Source organism: Ovis aries, chromosome 2 (genome assembly GCF_016772045.2).
Source record: "Ovis aries strain OAR_USU_Benz2616 breed Rambouillet chromosome 2, ARS-UI_Ramb_v3.0, whole genome shotgun sequence".
NCBI lineage: Eukaryota > Metazoa > Chordata > Mammalia > Artiodactyla > Bovidae > Ovis > Ovis aries.
The window spans coordinates 23,955,089-23,973,146 of record NC_056055.1 but is presented as its reverse complement, the minus strand read 5'-3'; the positions used below and the strand labels follow the sequence as shown (position 1 = coordinate 23,973,146).

Below are 18,058 nucleotides of genomic sequence, written 5' to 3'. Positions count from 1 at the left end.
AGTCTGCCCTCTCTCCTCCCCACCTCTACCTGCATCCTCGAATGAACCTTCTACCGAATGATATGCTATCTTCCAGCTCATATGTCAGCAGATGAACCTTTAGAAAATCACGCCTCTGCCCTCATATAATCATGGTGGATTCATAACGCAGAACAGGAACACCTTTGCTTTTCCTCCTTTGTTGGCAGCATCATCTCTTTTCCTCAGCAGGCTCTGTAAGCGCTCATCCTCACCTCAGTTTTCTGACTTAAATGGATACCTTAACTTTTTAAGTACAATCTTGCTTTTTGTGTTACAGAGATCAGGTATAACCACATTGGCCATCAAAGTCTTTTGGCTTCCTACCATGAGTGTAGATAGATTTATCTGCAGACACAGTCACGGTGAGAGCTGTGGTCCACCTCCCTTTACTCTGCCTTGCCTGCTACGTTCCTGGGTGGCTGGCCCCTCACTCCCCACCACCAAGTTCCCTGGACCTCTGGCTTCCTGTGAGTTTGGCTAATGGAAGGCGCTAGCAGGAGTCAGAGACTGGGAAGAGAGAAGCTGGGGTATTTATTCTGTTTCCTCCCATCATTGGTTCTGCTTCTCCATCAATAACTGTATTCCTTTAAAACTACAGCGCCTCCCAGTGGCCCTACCTCTAAAATTTCCTCTGAAATTCCACTGGTTCTAGAAATTCAGTTGTCTTCCCATTCCCTCAGCCCTAAAGGTGGGAATGACTTCTGGCTTTTAGGAATCCCTGGTGCGTCTCATTGACTGAAGAAAAGTGTACAACCTAAATTTGCAAGTTAAGATTTATTTGGCAATCTTTTTGAGGACTATACGGGACTTAGCAGGAGGCGCTAGTGGTGAAGAACCCGCCTGCCAATGCAGGAGACGTAAGACACACGAGTTTGAGCTCTGAGTTGGGAAGATCCCCTGGAGAAGGGTATGGCAACCCACTCCAGTATTCTTGCCTGGAGAATCCCCGTGGACAGAGGAGCCTGGCGGGCTACAGTCCATAGGGCACACAGAGTTGGACATGGCTGAAGCAACTTAGTATGCACGCACTGAGGACTATACTCAGGAGACAGCCTCTCAGGTTGCTCTGAATGAACTGTTCTGAAGAGGTAAGGGAAGAGACAGGGTATATACAAGTTTCTTTTGCTGGGGAAAAAAAAAAACCATGTAGTTGAATATCATAAGATTACTGCTAATCACAAAAATCCAGACATCTCAACTTAAAAAGATACAAGAATCTGAGTCCACTGAAGTTATTCCTTGATATATGTGTCTTACAGGCTTCCCTGGTAGCTCAGCTAGTAAAGAATCTGCCTGCAATGCAGGAAATTCTGGTTTGATTCCTGGGTCGGTAAAGTGTCCCTGAAGAAGGGATAGGCTACCCACTCCAGTATTCTTGAGCTTCCTGGGTTGCTCAGATGGTAAAGAATCCACCTGTAATACAAGAGACCTTGTTTGATCCGTGGGTGGAGAAGATCCCCTAGAGGAGGGTGTGGCAATCCATTCCAGTTCTTGAGTGGAGAATCAGAATGGACAGAGGAGCATGGTGGGCTACAGTCCATGGGATCATGAAGAGTGGGACATGACTGAGCGACTAAGCATATATATGTCTTACCTATTTAGGGCCAATATCCAAAGCACAGAATATTTTCTGTTTTCTTCCATCCTGAATTCCCTTCAGGGTGCACTGTTGGGAAATTACAGTGGCTAATGGCTTGATGCTAATAGAACTGTTATATTCCTTGTTTATAGTCGCTATCATTTGAAATTTCTTAACCTCTTCTCTGAAAATGGGTCTCCTCCTTAGAACCACCTATTTCCTGCTCAACCCCAAATGATCTGCTCCCCAGTTCTCCATCTCTCCCACTGTCCTCTCTAGGCTGATAGCTCCACCTATCCTCTTGACCTCCGCCTCTTTCCTGGATCTCCATTTCTTCCATTCTGTTCTAATCTAAACCCCTCACCTGTATTCTTTTTTGTTTTTGCATAAGGTGGATGTAGGATCTTAGATCCTTGACCAGGGATTGAAACCCCAGCCCCATGCATTGGAAGGCAGAGTCTTAACCACTGGACCATCAGGGAAGTCCTGCCCTCACCTGTCTTCTAAACATACCCCCAACTCTTCTATCGTCTGTTCTATACTTCCTGCTGTACCTCCAGCCATTGCCCTATATCCTCCCTTTCATGGCAGTTAGTCTTCTGGAAAGTATGACTGCTTTCATCCATTTCGTCATCTCTCATTCAGTTGGCACCACCCCGTGACCTAAGTGGCAGCCCCTCTGTTACACTGCAAAGGTGTTGTCTTGGGGAACCACCACCTCCATAGCTGATTCTCAGCAGGTCCTTACTCAAGCTCGCTGAGGCCGTGGTCATGAACGTGGATTTGGAGTCAGACAGAATGGCCAGTTCCTAACCCTGTGTGTCCTGGGCAGATCTCATAACCCTTCTGATCCTCTGTTTCTTTCTGTGCAGAGTGGAGCCTCTGCTGTTTGGCTGGAGGCCATTACTCCTGGGGCAGCTGAAAGCCCACCAGGCCTCAGGGGGACCCTCAGTGGGGAGCCCACCAGGCTGGGGTATGTGTGGCTTCACAAAGCCCCACTTCTCCCTCTGCCCATTCCTCTAGCCTCCTCCTGCCTCCCATGGAGTTTGGTCCTTAACAAGCATCTTGCACCCCAAACTCCATCTCAGCTTTGCCTCCAGACAAGCCAACCTGGCCCACTTTTTCTCACCCATCTTTGTCACCCAGGTCATTTTATTGTCTCTTGTTCAGCCCACTGCTTTGGTCTTCCTTCAAGTCTCCATCATTTTTCATTTGTTCTGTAAACAACTCTGCAAGGCCACCCACCTTACTGTCAAGGTGCCCACATAAAATGTAGACCTGACTGTGTCACCTCTCTCAAGCCACTGCAAACCTGCTCAAGCATCTCAAGGAAGTTATTGGTTATTCCTAGATCCTCCGGGTCAGGCCATCTTAGTGGCCTGGCTTCCCAATACTATGCATCAGCTCAACCAGTCTACACAGGATTCTGGAAATCATGAGCTCGATCAAGACTTGAGCTGTTCCCTACCCAGCATCTCCTCTCGAGGTACCTTTTTTCCTCAGCCTATATGGAGGATCCCAGTAGTGCCTCAAATATTTTCTTGGGGGGTCATCTGCCTGCTGAAGTCAACCCTGACATCCTTAGGTCATGCTCAGTATGGTACCCTACGGATAGGTTTTACATATCACACATATTACAACATTCACATAACATACTGCATAGTAATATTAATTTTCAATTTTCTGCCTCTCTAGTTGGAATGAAATCTATGGGCAAAGCCACACTCCCCAGTGTCCAGCTTACGGCCCATTCTCAGGAGCACAGTTTCAGACAGCCTCTGGAAGCAGGAGAAGGCACGGAGAAGGCAATTCTTCTCTAGAAAGCCCAGAGGAATGAGCCCTGCTCACATCTTCACTTTATCCACTTGTGAGCCATTTTGGACTGCTGATCTACAGCACTGGGAGATAAATTTACATTGCTTTAAACCACAGAATTTGTGGTTATGGCAGCAATAGAAAATCAATACACTTTTAAACGAACAGGTTTAAAAAGAAAAGCAAATATTCTGGAAAGGCCCTAGGCTGCCTGGCTTTCTTGACGCTGACTTAATAATGGTTTCAGTTTTGTTGTTGTTGTTGTTTTTGTCTGTGTCACCAGACTATGAAAATTTCATCCATCATCCATCTTTATATTGTCACAGGCTGATAAACCTGATACTTGGGCTTCTGGGATAATGTTTAAAATAAGCAATAACAGCCCCCAGTGAGGGTCCACAGGGCTGTCCTGGGAAGGAAGGAGTGGGGGGCAGGTGGGGAGGGGGTGCACTTCTTGGCTGGGTTGCAGGTTCTATTTTGGTGCTGAGAAATCTTTGGGATCCTCTTTTTGCTTTTCTCCTAAGTCCCAAAATGCTGATACCATCTCCCTGATAAGTGAGGTTTTACTGTCCTATTGTATTCTTAAAATATCAATCTCCCTCTTAGATTATATCTTCTTTACATGTGGTACATTTATATTGCTATTTACTTTGTAAAGTGGTCAATTTCCCTTTACTTGCCTCATCATAACAAAAGGAAAGACCGTCTCCTGTTGGCTAAAGGGTTAACGTTGTAGCTTCGGGTTTTTTCCCTCTCCTTGGGGACTCAGAACGTGCATGCCTGTTCTATATTCCTTTCACAAAAAGGATCAAGGGCGAGGAGCCTGGGTATTGAATGTGCATTCGCTGTACATTCATAATAAATGCTGAACAGAATGGCACATTCATGATTGCTCTGGATGTAAATGAATGGCTGAATGAAAGTTTCAGGGCATAGCTCACCTCCAAGAGGGCAGTCCTATTCGCACTCATACCTGTCCAGTGGATCTTGAATTTCCTTGGAAAAACTAGTTTTTCTTCTCATCATAACAGCCTTCTCCTTCCTCCCTACATCTTTGTAATCAGGTTGGCTTTTTTTTTTTTTTTTTTTTTTCCCACACTGCCGTTGGATGAAAGATCCCGCCTTTGATTGAAATGGAATCTTCCACTATTGAGCAAGCTTTTGTTGAATGAGTCATCGGGGCGGCTGCTCATTGGCTGAGGCCGCTGGAACCAGGGGATTGCCTGGCGCCGGCTGCAAGGCCCGGCTTCATTCACAGAAACGCTGGCTCGCTCGCTAGCCCTTTCATTCACACAAACAGCATTTCATTCACATTTTGCTGTTTTTGTCTGCTTCTAATGAAGATCACGGTTTGGGAATGATAGGGAAGTTTTGCTTTAGATTTGGGGGGACTTGGATAACCACCACCACCATCTCTGGAGTGTGCATTTGCTGTTGCTATGCCAGCAAGGGGAAGAAAAAAAATGAATGCCATGCGGCTGCTCGGCTAGGCCTGCGGCCCTGGGAGGGGAGCTGCCGCTCCTCCACGCTCCTGCGTCCCCGCAGCGGGCCTCACCTGGCCCACCTTGAGTGGCACTCGTCACACCCTGTTCCATAAAGCTTTTCAAGGCTGGGTGCCTCAAGTGTCACATGTCTAGCCGTGGGTGTGAGAAGACTAAGGGTAATCTGATAACGTGCTAGAGGTAAATTCATTTTTTGTATAGAAGTAGACGGGAAACTTGGACAGGGAGCGAAAGCGTTTCACTGTGAAGGGCAGCTTCTCTCAATAGACCGATGAAGACCTCTGAAGGCAGGCAGAGCCCATGGTGACAGGGGTCAGTGGGTTCGTGTCTCCGCAGACCTTCTGGGGTCGGGTGGAGGGGCTCAGTGCTCTGTTCCGCGGACAGCAAGGAGGCCTGGGCGTTTCACTTGCAGCCGGTGTCTGACTCCCTGAAAGCAAGGCATCTTTCCGCGGGCTTGATGTGTACTGACAGCAGCTGCATTTTTTCCCTTTCTTTCTGCAGGGTTGCAAGCAGCAACCAAAGGGATATTGAAATGTATTTGTAGCGTTTCTTAGGCATTTCTCCAGAGCTTGAGCACATTCAGTTGGAATAAAGCTTCAAGCACAGCCCCCCTTTTGGAATGGATTTCTGGAGTTTGTTGCCATTCATCAAAAGAAACACTCTTCTTTTTCAGAAGTAGGTTTTCAGCTTAACCCTGGCTGAGAAAGACTGCTGTAAATTATCAGGGAAGAGACCCTCAGTGGCTCTGGGCAGAAGTTCATACGCAGATATTTTTTTTTTCCTGGGAGGGGGAGGAACTGCATCGCCACAAAGACTGTTGTCATGGCTGCTCTGTTGACTTGAAAAAAACCTTGGAGATTGATATTTTATGTTCACCTGGGAATGAATCTTTTCTTTTTGGCTATTTAAGAATTCCTGCTGCTTTCCAAATCAAAATTCATGAGGATCCGCTGAAGATCTTATTCTTAAAAATCCTTCGTCACATTTTAACGCTGCACCGTCAGACACTTTTCCAGGCTCACAGATGGGCTGAACAGGGAAGAAAAAACCCTAGCATAGAATAATGGGTTTCAGAAAGTTCATTTGAAAGAACAGAATTTACCTCTGGCATAGATGCTGAGAGGGGGCAGGGAAAGGGGAGGTGAAAAAGCAAAGGTTGGAAGGAAATGTCTGGGAAGGTAGAGAAAGGAAATTTGAGAATTGATTGGCTCTAGTGTGCTGTCAGTGGGTGTATGTGGTTTTTTTTTTTTTTTTCTTCTTCTTCTTTTTTTTTTTGCTACAGGAAGTGATTTGCAGTGCTCACCGAGCCTTTGTTGAGAAGGGTCTCCTCTCGGAGTGAGTCATGCTTTTGCTGTGAGCAGCCCCAAGCAGCTGGGCGCGCAGCAGAGGAAACTATGACTTTTGCAAAGCGAACGTACCGCCCTCAGCAGCCGAGTCCGGGGCCGGGGCTGCGCGGCCGCGGCCGTGCGGGGTGTTAGCGGTGGGAGGCCGGCGCCGCTGCTCGCGCCCCCCAGCCTGCTGTCCCGGCCGCTCCGTCCCGCCCCGGGGACCGCGGCTCGCCTGCTATGCGCGGCAGCCTGCGCCGGGGCCGGCACCTGCAGCGCCCAGGCGGATGCGGCGAGCCCACGGAGGGGCATGCTTCCACGCACCAAGTACAACCGCTTCAGGAATGACTCGGTGACATCGGTCGATGACCTTCTGCACAACCTGTCGGTGAGCGGCGGTGGCAAGGTCTCGGCGGCGCGCGCGGCCCCGGCGGCGGCCCCCTACCTGGTGTCCGGAGAAGCGCTGCGCAGGGCGCCCGACGATGGGCCGGGCAGCCTGGGCCACCTGCTCCACAAGGTGTCCCACCTGAAACTCTCCAGCTCGGGCCTCCGCGGCCTGTCGGCGGCCAGGGAGCGGGCGGGCGCGCGGCTCTCGGGCAGCTGCAGCGCGCCCAGCCTGGCCGCCCCGGACGGCAGCGCGCCCCCCGGCCCCCGCGCCCCGGCCATGCGCGCCGCCAGGAAGGGCCGACCCGGCGACGAGCCGCCGCCCCGTGCCCCGCACGCCAGCGACCAGGTGCTGGGGGCAGGAGTCACCTACGTCGTCAAGGTGGGTGCGGGCGCGGGCCGCCGGGTGGGAAAGCCGGGGCGCAGAGGCGTCCGGCACAGTGGGTCGCTCTGGAGGCCACGGGGTGCGCACTTTTTCGCAGCCAGCTCGTTTGGCAGGGGGGACCCAGCTCAGCAAACGCACCCATTGCGCATCCGGTGGGAGAAGGTTTGAATTCGGCGACCTCACTGTCCTGGTTTCCCCTGGCTCCGCTCCTTTGGCATGCCTTTGCCACCGGGCTTTGCCATGTGTCCGGCCAGTACCCCTCTCGGCATGGACCACTCTCCCTGGGAACTGTGCATCAGGTCTGCCTAGGGTACACACTTGGAAGAACTGGGCAGCCCCTGCGATGAGAAAGGCAGGTGGTGTCACTACTTCTCCTGTGTTTGCCCCAGGCGGCAGGGTAAATGGTTTCATTTCTTTCCTCAGCAAGAATTTTCAGCTCCTTGCAGTGCAGCCCAAGTACTGTCCTTTATACCAGATAGGTAGCAATTTCTTAGCCAGCAAGGTTTTCTTTGGTTTCTGCCTTTCCTTCCATACCTGCTTTGGTTTACAGCAGCAGAAGGAAAATTGGGACTGTTTTTCCCTGGGGACTCTGGCCTTCCCTTTAAATAGGCTAAAGGAAGCTGAGCCACAGGCTGGAAAGTAGATTTTTTTTTTTTTTCCTCCAACACAGAGAATTATACAATCATGCCTGATGTAGTCCACAAAATTCTTCTCTTATGCAAGTATTCTATGATATTTAAAGAACAAATACTTAGCAGCATTCCACTGGCCTGCCACATGCTTATCACATCCTTCTGGTCGTTGGGCAGCAGAGAATCACCACAGCGCTCTTCCAGCTGGGCAGACAGCCTCCAGACAGTGGAAAGGGGCCAAAATGACATTATTTCAGACTGGTCACTCCAAGATATGACTTTTCATTTTAAGAGAAATGAGATGCACACTGTCCCCACAGTGTTGTCAGTCGCACTGAGAAACCTGCAGGCTCTTAGTGGCTATTAATACTTATTGGCTACAGATCCAGTTGCAAAATTCTACAGACCACATCCCCTGGCAAAATATATCTTGATAATTCTGAACCAAATATTAAAGGAAACAGTTGACTTTGTGGATTATCTTTAACTATCTCAAAAGTACTAACAAAGGAATTCGATCATCAGTATTAAAAATGGACCTGTTCTCCTTTTGAGTCTCCTTTTTAATTTAATCTTCATTCTTAGCTTCTGAGAGTGAATTAATCATATATTTTACAAAAGGGATGAAGATCAACATAAAGTATGCACAGCTGGTTGAGTTTATTGTAAAAGAAAAAGAATATTCCTCTTGTATGCCTTCTTTAAGTTATATAACCAGGAGCCGAAAACAAAAGGAAAAAAGAAGAAACAAAACCAAACAACAAAACCCCTGACAACGCTGAGGTTAAGAAGTGATGCCAGAGTATATTACTTGTGCCATGTGTAATATAGTATAATTGCTATCTGAAGAAAAAAAAAGAACCATGTTAGACAGATGTTGGCAAAGGTTTTTATACCTGTCATGTTGAACATAGAGGGTAGTTTCCAAATGGAGGGAGAACTTTCAAACTTATGTCTCTAAAGTTTCCTTCAAAAAAATAACTTGCTTTGCTTAGGGCTTTACTCTTGCTCTTTGAAGGATGAAGGCTGACATCCAGTTCTAAATGTCAGTTGTGGCTGAAGAAAGCTAGTCTATTGTGCTGGGCTATCAGGTAGTGACATCCGGTTCCCCCAACCCTGAAGCAAGAGCAACACTCAAATAAGTGAAAGGCTGGGTCTGCCTAGAGCCTTCTGGATTTGGGGTCATTTTGCTGTGCCAAAGGATTGTAGTGACCTGGGGGCACATAGCGTGCCCTGTTAGTGCTCCTTGCTGTCACCTGGTCCATCTTCAGTGGTGAATGGTGGCGTCACAGGAATATAAACTTAGGTTTCCCTGGAGAAGTTTGAAATCACACAGCAAAGGAGTCCAGACACTAAAGGACAATTTCTTCTGCGTACATTTGATTCACAGTATCATGTGGCCTTCTGTCAGTACACATTTCTGAATTGCCCTTGTTGAGTTTAGAACCGTGAGTTTATTTTCTTGAAAGATCACAAAACTTAAAAAAAGAAAGAAAGAAAGAAACCTGGTATTATTGGCTGATTTGCAAATAGTTTTATTGGTGTTCTTACTTTGAAAGATCTCTGGCAGATAGAAAAGAGGCAGTCTTTATAACTAGCTTGTACATCAACAGCAAAATCTAAAGGCTTAGAGTTTGGGAGAGAACTTGTTATTATTCTCTTTGATTTAAATGTATGTCTAAATTAAGGAAAACCCCAAATGTTTTCTAGTTTCCTGGAAGACTCATCTGCTGTATAATTATAGATTTCCTGCCTCACAGACATATCTACCTACTGACAATATTAGGATATTGCACACAGATTTATTCTCTAAAAATATTTAAATGTAATCTACTTATATAAAAATGGACATTGTAACATAAAGATGTCTGGTGTATCAATTAGGAAACACCAAATTTTTTGAATAGCAGGTTGTAATATTAATTAATGAAGGATTTGAAATTTAAAAATAGTAATACCTGAGCAGCAGTAGAATTCCAAGCTCAGAGCATGTTTAATTTGTCCTTCGTGCCTTCCCTTGAATCTGATGCTAATAACAGCATGAGATTATGCAAATGAGCAAGGGTTCAAGTTTGTGTTTGTTTACTTCAGGACACCCATTGGTGGCACCTTTGTACCTAAGTGTGCCTGACACTGGGTTTTGTTTTGTGTGTGTGGTTATTTTTTTTTTCTTTTTTGGTGACACAAAAGGAAAAGAACAAGAAAGTATGTCCTTGAGATAAAGGAAAATCATAACAGCAAAGAGCAATGGATATTTTCATTATAATTCTATTTTAAAACTATTTTACATTTGGGCTTGAAAGGCCTAGAGACATACAGACAAGTATTGAGGACACTGCTGCCCACTTTCAAATTCTATTGCCTAGAAATCTAAGCTGGCAAGGAGCCTGAGTGCCCATGGGGGCTGCTACTGATTTTTAGCAGGTCCCAAAGGCAGTATTGGGATGCTCTACCCACAGATCCGCAGGGCGAACAGTTTAGGAAGGAAAGATAGCCAAGAACAGTTGGGGGTCAGTTCTTTAAAATAGCCGCTGGCTGTTGTGGAAGAGTCATTTGAAGTAAGCTTGTCTTGAGGTTCAGCCTTGACCACCCCTGATGGAAGGCAATACTGTGTGCGCTACACCTGAGTTAGCTGTTGGTCCTCAGTGGGAGGGTTCTCTAAGAAGAAGAGTTCGCTTTACAGCACATGACACCACAGGCTCAAAACAAGATCAGGATAAGAAGTGGCCACATTCAGGGCTGACCTGAGTGCCCATAGCAAGAATCAGGAGGTCAAGATGCTTGCTGATCACCAGCAACCCAGTGAGAATGTAGGTTGTACTTCGTCGCTCAGTCATGTCCAACTCTTTGCAACCCTGTGGACTGTAGCCCACCAGACTCCTTTGTCCATGGGATTCTCCAGGCAAGAATACTGGAGTGGGTTGCCATGTCCTCCGCCAAGGGATCTTCCCAACCCAGGGACTGAACCCAAGTCTCCTGTATTGCAAACAGATCTTTACCAACTGAGCCAATAGGAAAGCCACCAGAGAAAGTAGGTTATTCATCCTTAAATCCTGTGACAGCCCCCTTGGACAGCCAAGGTTTTGGTCTGCAGAGAGTGATGTTATGTCTTTACTGATAATAGGTTCACATTATGAGCTGTTTATAGGAGATTTTAATAATCAGAGAACTACTGAATTATTTCCTGAAGTGCTGGATTGTTTTTCTTTTGGGATGAAGCGTTGTTTTTACAAGAGCTCTTTAAAAATTATTTTGTTTCTCCCATTTGTGACTCTGATGATATTTAGGGTGTATGAATTATTCATTTTATTTATAAATGTTCTATTGCTTTCTATAGGTGGTCTTTACTAACTGCTCTTACTGTAAAATTTATTCTTAATTGGTATTTTTTTTCACTTGCCTCACTGTCTTTAAAAGTATTTTAAATTTATTCTTAGAAAAAGTATCTAAAATCTTTTTTCTTTTCTTAGCACTGTATTCTTTTGATAACTGTGAGCTAAGTAAGGTCATATTAAACAGTCACCAACAGAGTTATTTCATGTATAGTCATGATATATTATTGTGGTGGGATTGATCGAATTTTGTTTTAATTCTAGATTAGTAAGTTGTTCCTTGATATAGACCACAGTTTTAAAAGTTGACTTTTTTCTTAAAATTGTTGAAAAATCTCATAAATGTACGGCTTATATGTAAACTGTCAAAATGATTTGAAAGACAGTTTAAGACATTCTTGTGAGATAAGTAGACAAAATTATTTATTTGATCTGGAAAGCATGACACCTCTTTTTTTTAAAATGTGACGCAAGTATAGCAGATATGTGAAATGTGTCTATGTACACACACACCACATCATACATAAACACATACACACATATCCCACACCACACACACACTCATACACACACGTACACACATACCGAGTAGACAATTGTAATGACTTTGGACAGGGTCATTAGAAAATAGTAAGTGTTATATTTCCAGAAATGCCTGATTATTTCATTCATTACTTTTACATTCACATTTAAGAGAAAATAATTCTGAAAGATAAGCTTTTGATGAAACTTAAATCTTACGAAGAGTGGACTTCTTGCCCCTTTACGTTCCCACTCAGTTTTATCTTTGAATATATGTCATATTTTAATATTTGTCATATATGATAAATATCATTTAAGCAAAGTTGTGATAATGGGACACTTGGGCAACAGACATGTAAGACATGTAAGAGGCTGGCTTTCCAGCCAACTGGCTTGTTCTGAAGGGTGTGTGAAGCCTGCTGCCCCTCGCTTGGTTGTGGTGTCTCCGAGCAGAAACACAGCCTGGATGTGGAGAATCTGCAGGGTGCCTGGCCACCTCAGTGGGGCTCAAGAGGTCAACCTGTCATGACTGGGGCAGGTCTTTGCTCCTGATCCTCGTGCATCTGGAAGAAAGGGGCCTCTGGCTTGCACTGTGGTGTCAGGGTGTGGTTCCCTGGGTCACGTGCCTTCTGGGTGGCTGCGGCCAAGACCAGACCCCATGGTTTTACCGCCCAGAAAGTTGCATAGGGTTCAGGGGAAAGCACAGTGAAGACTCAACACTTCAAACAAAAATACCCAAGGACAAATAAAGTTATGTGGAATTAATTCAGAAAAAGATAGTTTCAGATGAAATGCAAAAAATGATCAATTGGGCATATTTCCTGGGTAAAGGACAAGAAAAAAATTGAATTTTAGCATAAAAAAGTTACAATATGTAGTGCATGAAGAATGTCTTTATGGTGGGAGGAATTAAGCGTAAGAATGTCCTGCTGAGTGAGTGGATGTTGGCTCTGTGTGTGTGTGTGTGTGCGTGTGTGTGTGTGCGTGTGTGTGTGAACATGCAACTGCACAATAATCTTACCAGTTGCTTTTGGTCCTGCAAATTCATAAGTATTGATTTTCACTTGAGGTTAAAAAACAAAAAACAAAAACCAACAAATCATTCTGTCCCCATGTGGTTTAGCCTCTTCCCTCCCCACCACCAGTGTGGAGACAATAACCCGTTGATATGTGTCAGTCTGGGCTTCCCACGTGGCTCAGTGGTAAAGGCTCAGCAAGAAAGAATCTGCCTGCCAGTGCAGGAGACACAGGAGACACGGGTTCAATCCCTGGATCCGCAAGATCCCCTGAAGGAGGAAATGGCAACCCAATCCAGTATTCTTGCCTGGAAAATCCCGTGGACAGAGGCATCTGGTGGGCTCTAGACCATGGAGCTGCAGAGTCAGACATGACTGGGCAAGTAATCACACACACACGCAGACACACAGACACACACGCAGACACAGCAACACACAGACAGACACATACAGACACAGACACACACAGACACACAGACACAGACACACACACACACAGGCACACACACAGAGGCATCAGTCTGTGCCTCCCAGCACTAGGATTGGTGCTACTTTCCTAAAATAAACAGAAAGACACTAGTTAAACTTGGAGGGCCAGGGCCAGGAATCTCCACGAGAACCACTGAATTCCAACAAGATGCCGGGTCCAAGGCTGAGTTTCCATGGTTCACGCAGTGCAGTTCTCTTCACCTTGGTGGGGAGAAGGTGCCATGCATACCTGTGATGCACCTGGGAGGAGAGGACCAGTTGCTGCTCTCCTCGGGGACCTGGTTTCCTCTAGCGCCTTCTTGACTCTGCAGCGCCTCAGGCTGGGATCAGCCTCTGCCCTTGCTCTGGTAGATGATAGCAGCTCAGGGCATCCTTGGTCTTTCGCCCTCAGACTCTGGGCTCAGACTTGCCTTGCCTCTCGACAAGAGAGGTCTGGCAAGTTCCACCATCTTCCAGCTGAGATCTCCACTTCTAGCCATGGTCTCATCTCCTGCAGGAGCTGTAGGGAAACCTGGGTGCTGGAGGAGAAGCTGCAGAAATGGGAGAGTCGAGGGGCAGGAGCCTCACCTTATCACTGGTGTTTCTGATGCTCAGCAGCTTCAGAGTACCTGAAACCCTCCAAGCCAAGACTTTCTAAGGAAGAATGTTTAAAGAGCTTGTTGTTATGATGCTCCTTGCTTTCTATATTTATTTATTGACCACACCACCTGGCATGAGGGATCTTACTTCCCTGACTAGGGACTGAACCATCGTCCCCTTCAGTGGAAGTGTAGAATCTTAATCAGGGAGGTCGCAGCTGCTTACTTTCAAGCTGACTTGATGCCATCTTAGTTTTTTTGAAATGTGTTGTTTTGCTAAAGTAAAGGCCCATCAGAAGAGCCTTTCCTCACTTCTGTCTATTGAATGGGCAGAAAAAGCAGCAAAGATTTGATTCCAAATTTTAAGAAATTTAAATTTGTACCAACTCCACAGACTCAGTGGGACTTGGCCTTCACCCAGCCTCTCTGCTGAGACCCTTCTGACACACTTTATTTTATCAAATTCCATTGAACATAATTGTTTGGCAGTCTAAAGGGCCTCACAGACCAGGTTTAATCCTATTGCTTTTGCAGATATTCAGCATTTCTAATACCACTTGCCCATACAAAAATCTTCTGTTTAAAAATGTTTTGAAAAACCGCAGCACAGCTCTAGCTCTGTTGAGGGAAAACTAGCCCCGAACCTGGTTTTCAGCAGAAACACTATAAAATCAGGGTCTCTTATGCTTTCCCCCAAGGAGGGAGAAACAATGTTTTTATCTCTGGTGATGAAACCATGAAAAGGTGACTGTTTTTTGAGTGTTCTTCATGGTGAAGAACCAGCCCTTTCATTGGCCCTCCTGGAGGTGGATTCAGTGTGTGTGCTCAGTTTGGTTCTGCTGGGACCGCTGTGCTGCACCTGAAGACCCTGAAGACCCCTTTCCCTCCTAGGACTTGGCACCTACTTCTTACTTCCTTTCCCTCCGGGCCTCGGTTTGGACACTGATGTTACTGAGCAGAGGCCTGTTCAAGCAGAAGTCCCCACAGCCTGCTCAGCAGGGGAGGACCTTTGCCCTCCCCCAACCCCAGGGAGGAGGGCGTATGGGGGAACAGATGGTTGTCCCCGAATGCTGAATGGTTTCTATAAGGCAGCAATGATGAGAAAGGCAGCCTCTGGGGCCTGGGACCCATTATCTGATGGGTCCCAGGGCCCGCAGAGAAACATGGTCATGGACTCTAAGCCCAGACACCGACAGGCCACCTTCTGTTGCTGGTAGTCCTGCAGCCTTGTGATGTCTCTCACCTGCTTCTTTTGTACATCTTTCTTTTTTCCCTAAATGTATTACTGTTTGGCTACTCCCAGGTCTCATTTGCAGCATGCAGGATCTTTAGCTGTGGCATTCGGACTTTTAGTTATCATATGTGGAATAATTTCCTGACCAGGAGCTGAACCCAGCCCCCCTGCTTTGGGAGGGTAGAGTCTTAGAAGTCCCATCAACCTTTCTTTATAAAATGTAAACTTGTGCTGTGGAGATGTTCAAACACACACCGAGCATACAAAACATCAACATAAAAAAAAGAGGGGATGGTCTGATGAGCCCTCAGGTACCCAAGAGTCAGCTTCTCCAGCTGCCAGCTCATAGCCTCCCCCACTTCCTGAATCGTGCAGGGCTGGGGTGCTCAGACAGAACTCGAGGTTCTGATGAATAAGTTGCAGGATTGGGTTTCATAGTGCTTCCACATCTGGTGGAGCATGTTCAGGGTCACAGGCACTGGGACACCCTTGCATTCGACTCTGTGGTCCTCAGCACAGAGACAGTAGGGCAGCCCTTGTGGTTTCTGCTTTAAAGGTGATGACGGTGGGCTCCAAGAGGCACTGCTGATGGGCACCCCCAGGGGATGGGGTGGGAGCTGTACCTCGCCACCTACCCTGCTCGGGCTTCCCTGGACCACCCCACCTCTGACTCTTTAGCAACCAGATGACCCTTTGAGGAAAGGGTTTTCTACCAAACTGTTTTTATAGCAGTGTATTAGTCCAGGGTCTCCAGAGATAGAGAACCAGTAGAATGTATGTATAGGAGGAGTTTTGTGACAAGGCATTGGCGTATGTGATTACTGAGAAGTCTGCAGGGTGAGTCAGCAGGCTTACGACCCAGGAAGAGACATTTCAGTATGAGACCAAAGGCAGGAGAAAGCCATTATCCCAGTTTGAAGGCCCTCCGGGAGGAGGAGTTCCCTCTTATCCTAGGGGAGTGTCAGTCTTTTGTTCTACGCAGGCCTTCAGTTGACTGGATGAGACCCGCTCACATTAGGAAAGGCAGTCTGCTTTACTCAGTCTATCCATTTAAATGTCAAAGTCATCCCTAAACACCTTCACAGAAACACCCAGAATCACTGTTGGTCCATCTCTGGGCACCTGGTGGCCTAGCCAAGTTAACACGCAAATTTACCATCACAGGCATAGCCACAAACTTTTGGAGTCTCATCTAGGATGGCCATTAGTTCACCCAAACAGTTAGGGAGATTCACGTGCTCTGGAAGAATGGAGGTGAAAGATAAGAAACGAGTAAGTAAATCTCCTGAAAGAGTCTCAGGTTTTCTTACCATTTCTCTGGGCACCAAATGGAGACGCCTTTAAAAATTCCTCAAGCAGGACCTCAAACCAAAGCCCTGGAGTATAAGACAGATGAACTATGACCCCTGCACACCAGGAGAGCTGTGGAACTTTGGGGACCAGTGGCAAGAGTGTGTCTGTGGTTTGACACTTGCTCAGAGTGGAGGCCTGATACATGAGGTGTCACACCTAATATTATCACCAGAGGCCAGAACAAGTTCGCTGGTGGAAATACAGCCCCCTTATGTGTCTCTGTACAGGCTCGCAACCAGGGACAGAGGTTCTAGGAGGGAAACAGATGTTTCTAGATCCGTGTGTTATTGTTGTTGTATAGTCACTAAGTTATGTCCAGTTCCTTTTGTGACCCCATGGTCTGCAGTCTGCTAGGCTCCTCTGTCCATTGGATTCTCCAGGCAAGAGTACTGGAGTGGGTTGCCATTTCCTTCTCCAGGGGATCTTTCTGACTCAGGGATCAAACCCATGTCTCCTGTGTCTCCCACCTTGGCAGGTGGATTCTTTACTGGTGAGCCACTTGGGAAGCCCCACTTTGAGTCATTACTAAAATGGAAAAACTGCATTTTTTTGATTTGCAAATAATAATAATAGTTTATAGGCCTAGTTTTCTCAATTTAAGGGTTGCTCTCATAGGTTTTTAAAAAGTGGTTTCACGTAAGCTTCTGTTTGTAGCCTTGAGCAAATTAGAGAATGAGGAGTATATATTACCAGACCGTGGAAGTAGCTAGGGCTGGTCCCTTTCAGAAACTAGGCTTTGTGTGAAAGGCTGATTATCATGTGGCAAGCTGGTCTGAGTCCTGGGCCAGAGGAAGCACTGTTAGGCACTTGAGGCTTTCCTGAGCTCACGTTCTGAGAAGCTTCTGTCTTTTGTCCATGTTCTTGTAACTGATGGAAGCTGGGGCACAGTCTAGAAATCCTGATTCTCACATGTGTCAGGCTTGGATGTCCCTGTCTGGGTTCTGCTGGCTTCACTCCTTCAGGAGTCCTCCTTCAGACTCTCCTCCTGGTCTCTGGGATAGATACATTGCTTTTAAATTTTTATTATTATTTTTGGGGCCTCACAATGTGGCATGCAGGATCTTCCCTGACCAGGGATTGAACCTGTGTCCCCGGCACTGGAAGTCCAGAGTCTTAACCACTGGACCACCAGGGGAGTCCAAACTCTGCTTTTTAAAAAGTTATCTTATTTATTTATTTGGCTGCACAGTCATAGTTACAGCACTCAGCATCTTGAATCTTCATACAGCATGAGAACTCTTATTTGCAACATGTGGGATCTAGTTCCCTGACCAGGGATTGAACCAGGACCCCCTGCATTGGGAACATGGAGTCTTAGGCACTAGACCACAGGGAAGTCCCCAAACACTGTTTTTTTTTTTTTTTTTTAAGGATGGTTATTTGTGAGGTGGTGCTGGCTGCACTCTCTAAAGGACTGAGCTGTGAATTTGTTCACTGGAAGTAGCAACTCCTGTAATAGATAATAAGCTTGTTTACAGAGTGACTTAGTTACTTATTCACTAACATGGGAAAAGAAAATAAAAATCATCCAGTGGTGGCTAAGAGGAGGGGGGTTCTGATGTTCCTGTGTGACCCACAAACTCCCGTCCTTTAATTGCATTCCCCACTTCTGTTGCGCCCTGCCCTCCATCCACCCTCTCTCACTCCTGCATTATCTGTTGGTTAAGACTCCCAGGGCAGGGATTTGCTGAGAAAAGTTAACACCTGGCTTTCTGGACAAAAACATGATTTATGTGCTGTGTATGTCTGTGCATGTTCAGTTGTGTCCAACTTTTTGAGATCCCATGAACTGTAGCCGGCTAGGCTCCTCTGTCCATGAATTTTTCAGTTAAGAATACTGGGGCGGCTTGCCATTTCCTGCTCCAGGGGATCTTCCCAGGGTTTGCCAACT

At 46.4% G+C, this 18,058-nt stretch overlaps 1 protein-coding gene across 1 annotated transcript in view; it reads left to right on the top strand.

The window, feature by feature from the left end:
• Positions 1–6,209: 6,209 nt before the first annotated feature.
• SHC3 (SHC adaptor protein 3) overlaps positions 6,210–18,058 on the top strand; it is a 187,785-nt gene continuing 175,936 nt past the window's right edge. The window contains exon 1 of the mRNA XM_027964179.3: positions 6,210–7,008. Coding sequence (XP_027819980.1) covers positions 6,553–7,008 — 456 coding nt within the window. The 5' untranslated portion in view covers positions 6,210–6,552. The remainder of the gene's footprint in view (positions 7,009–18,058) is intronic.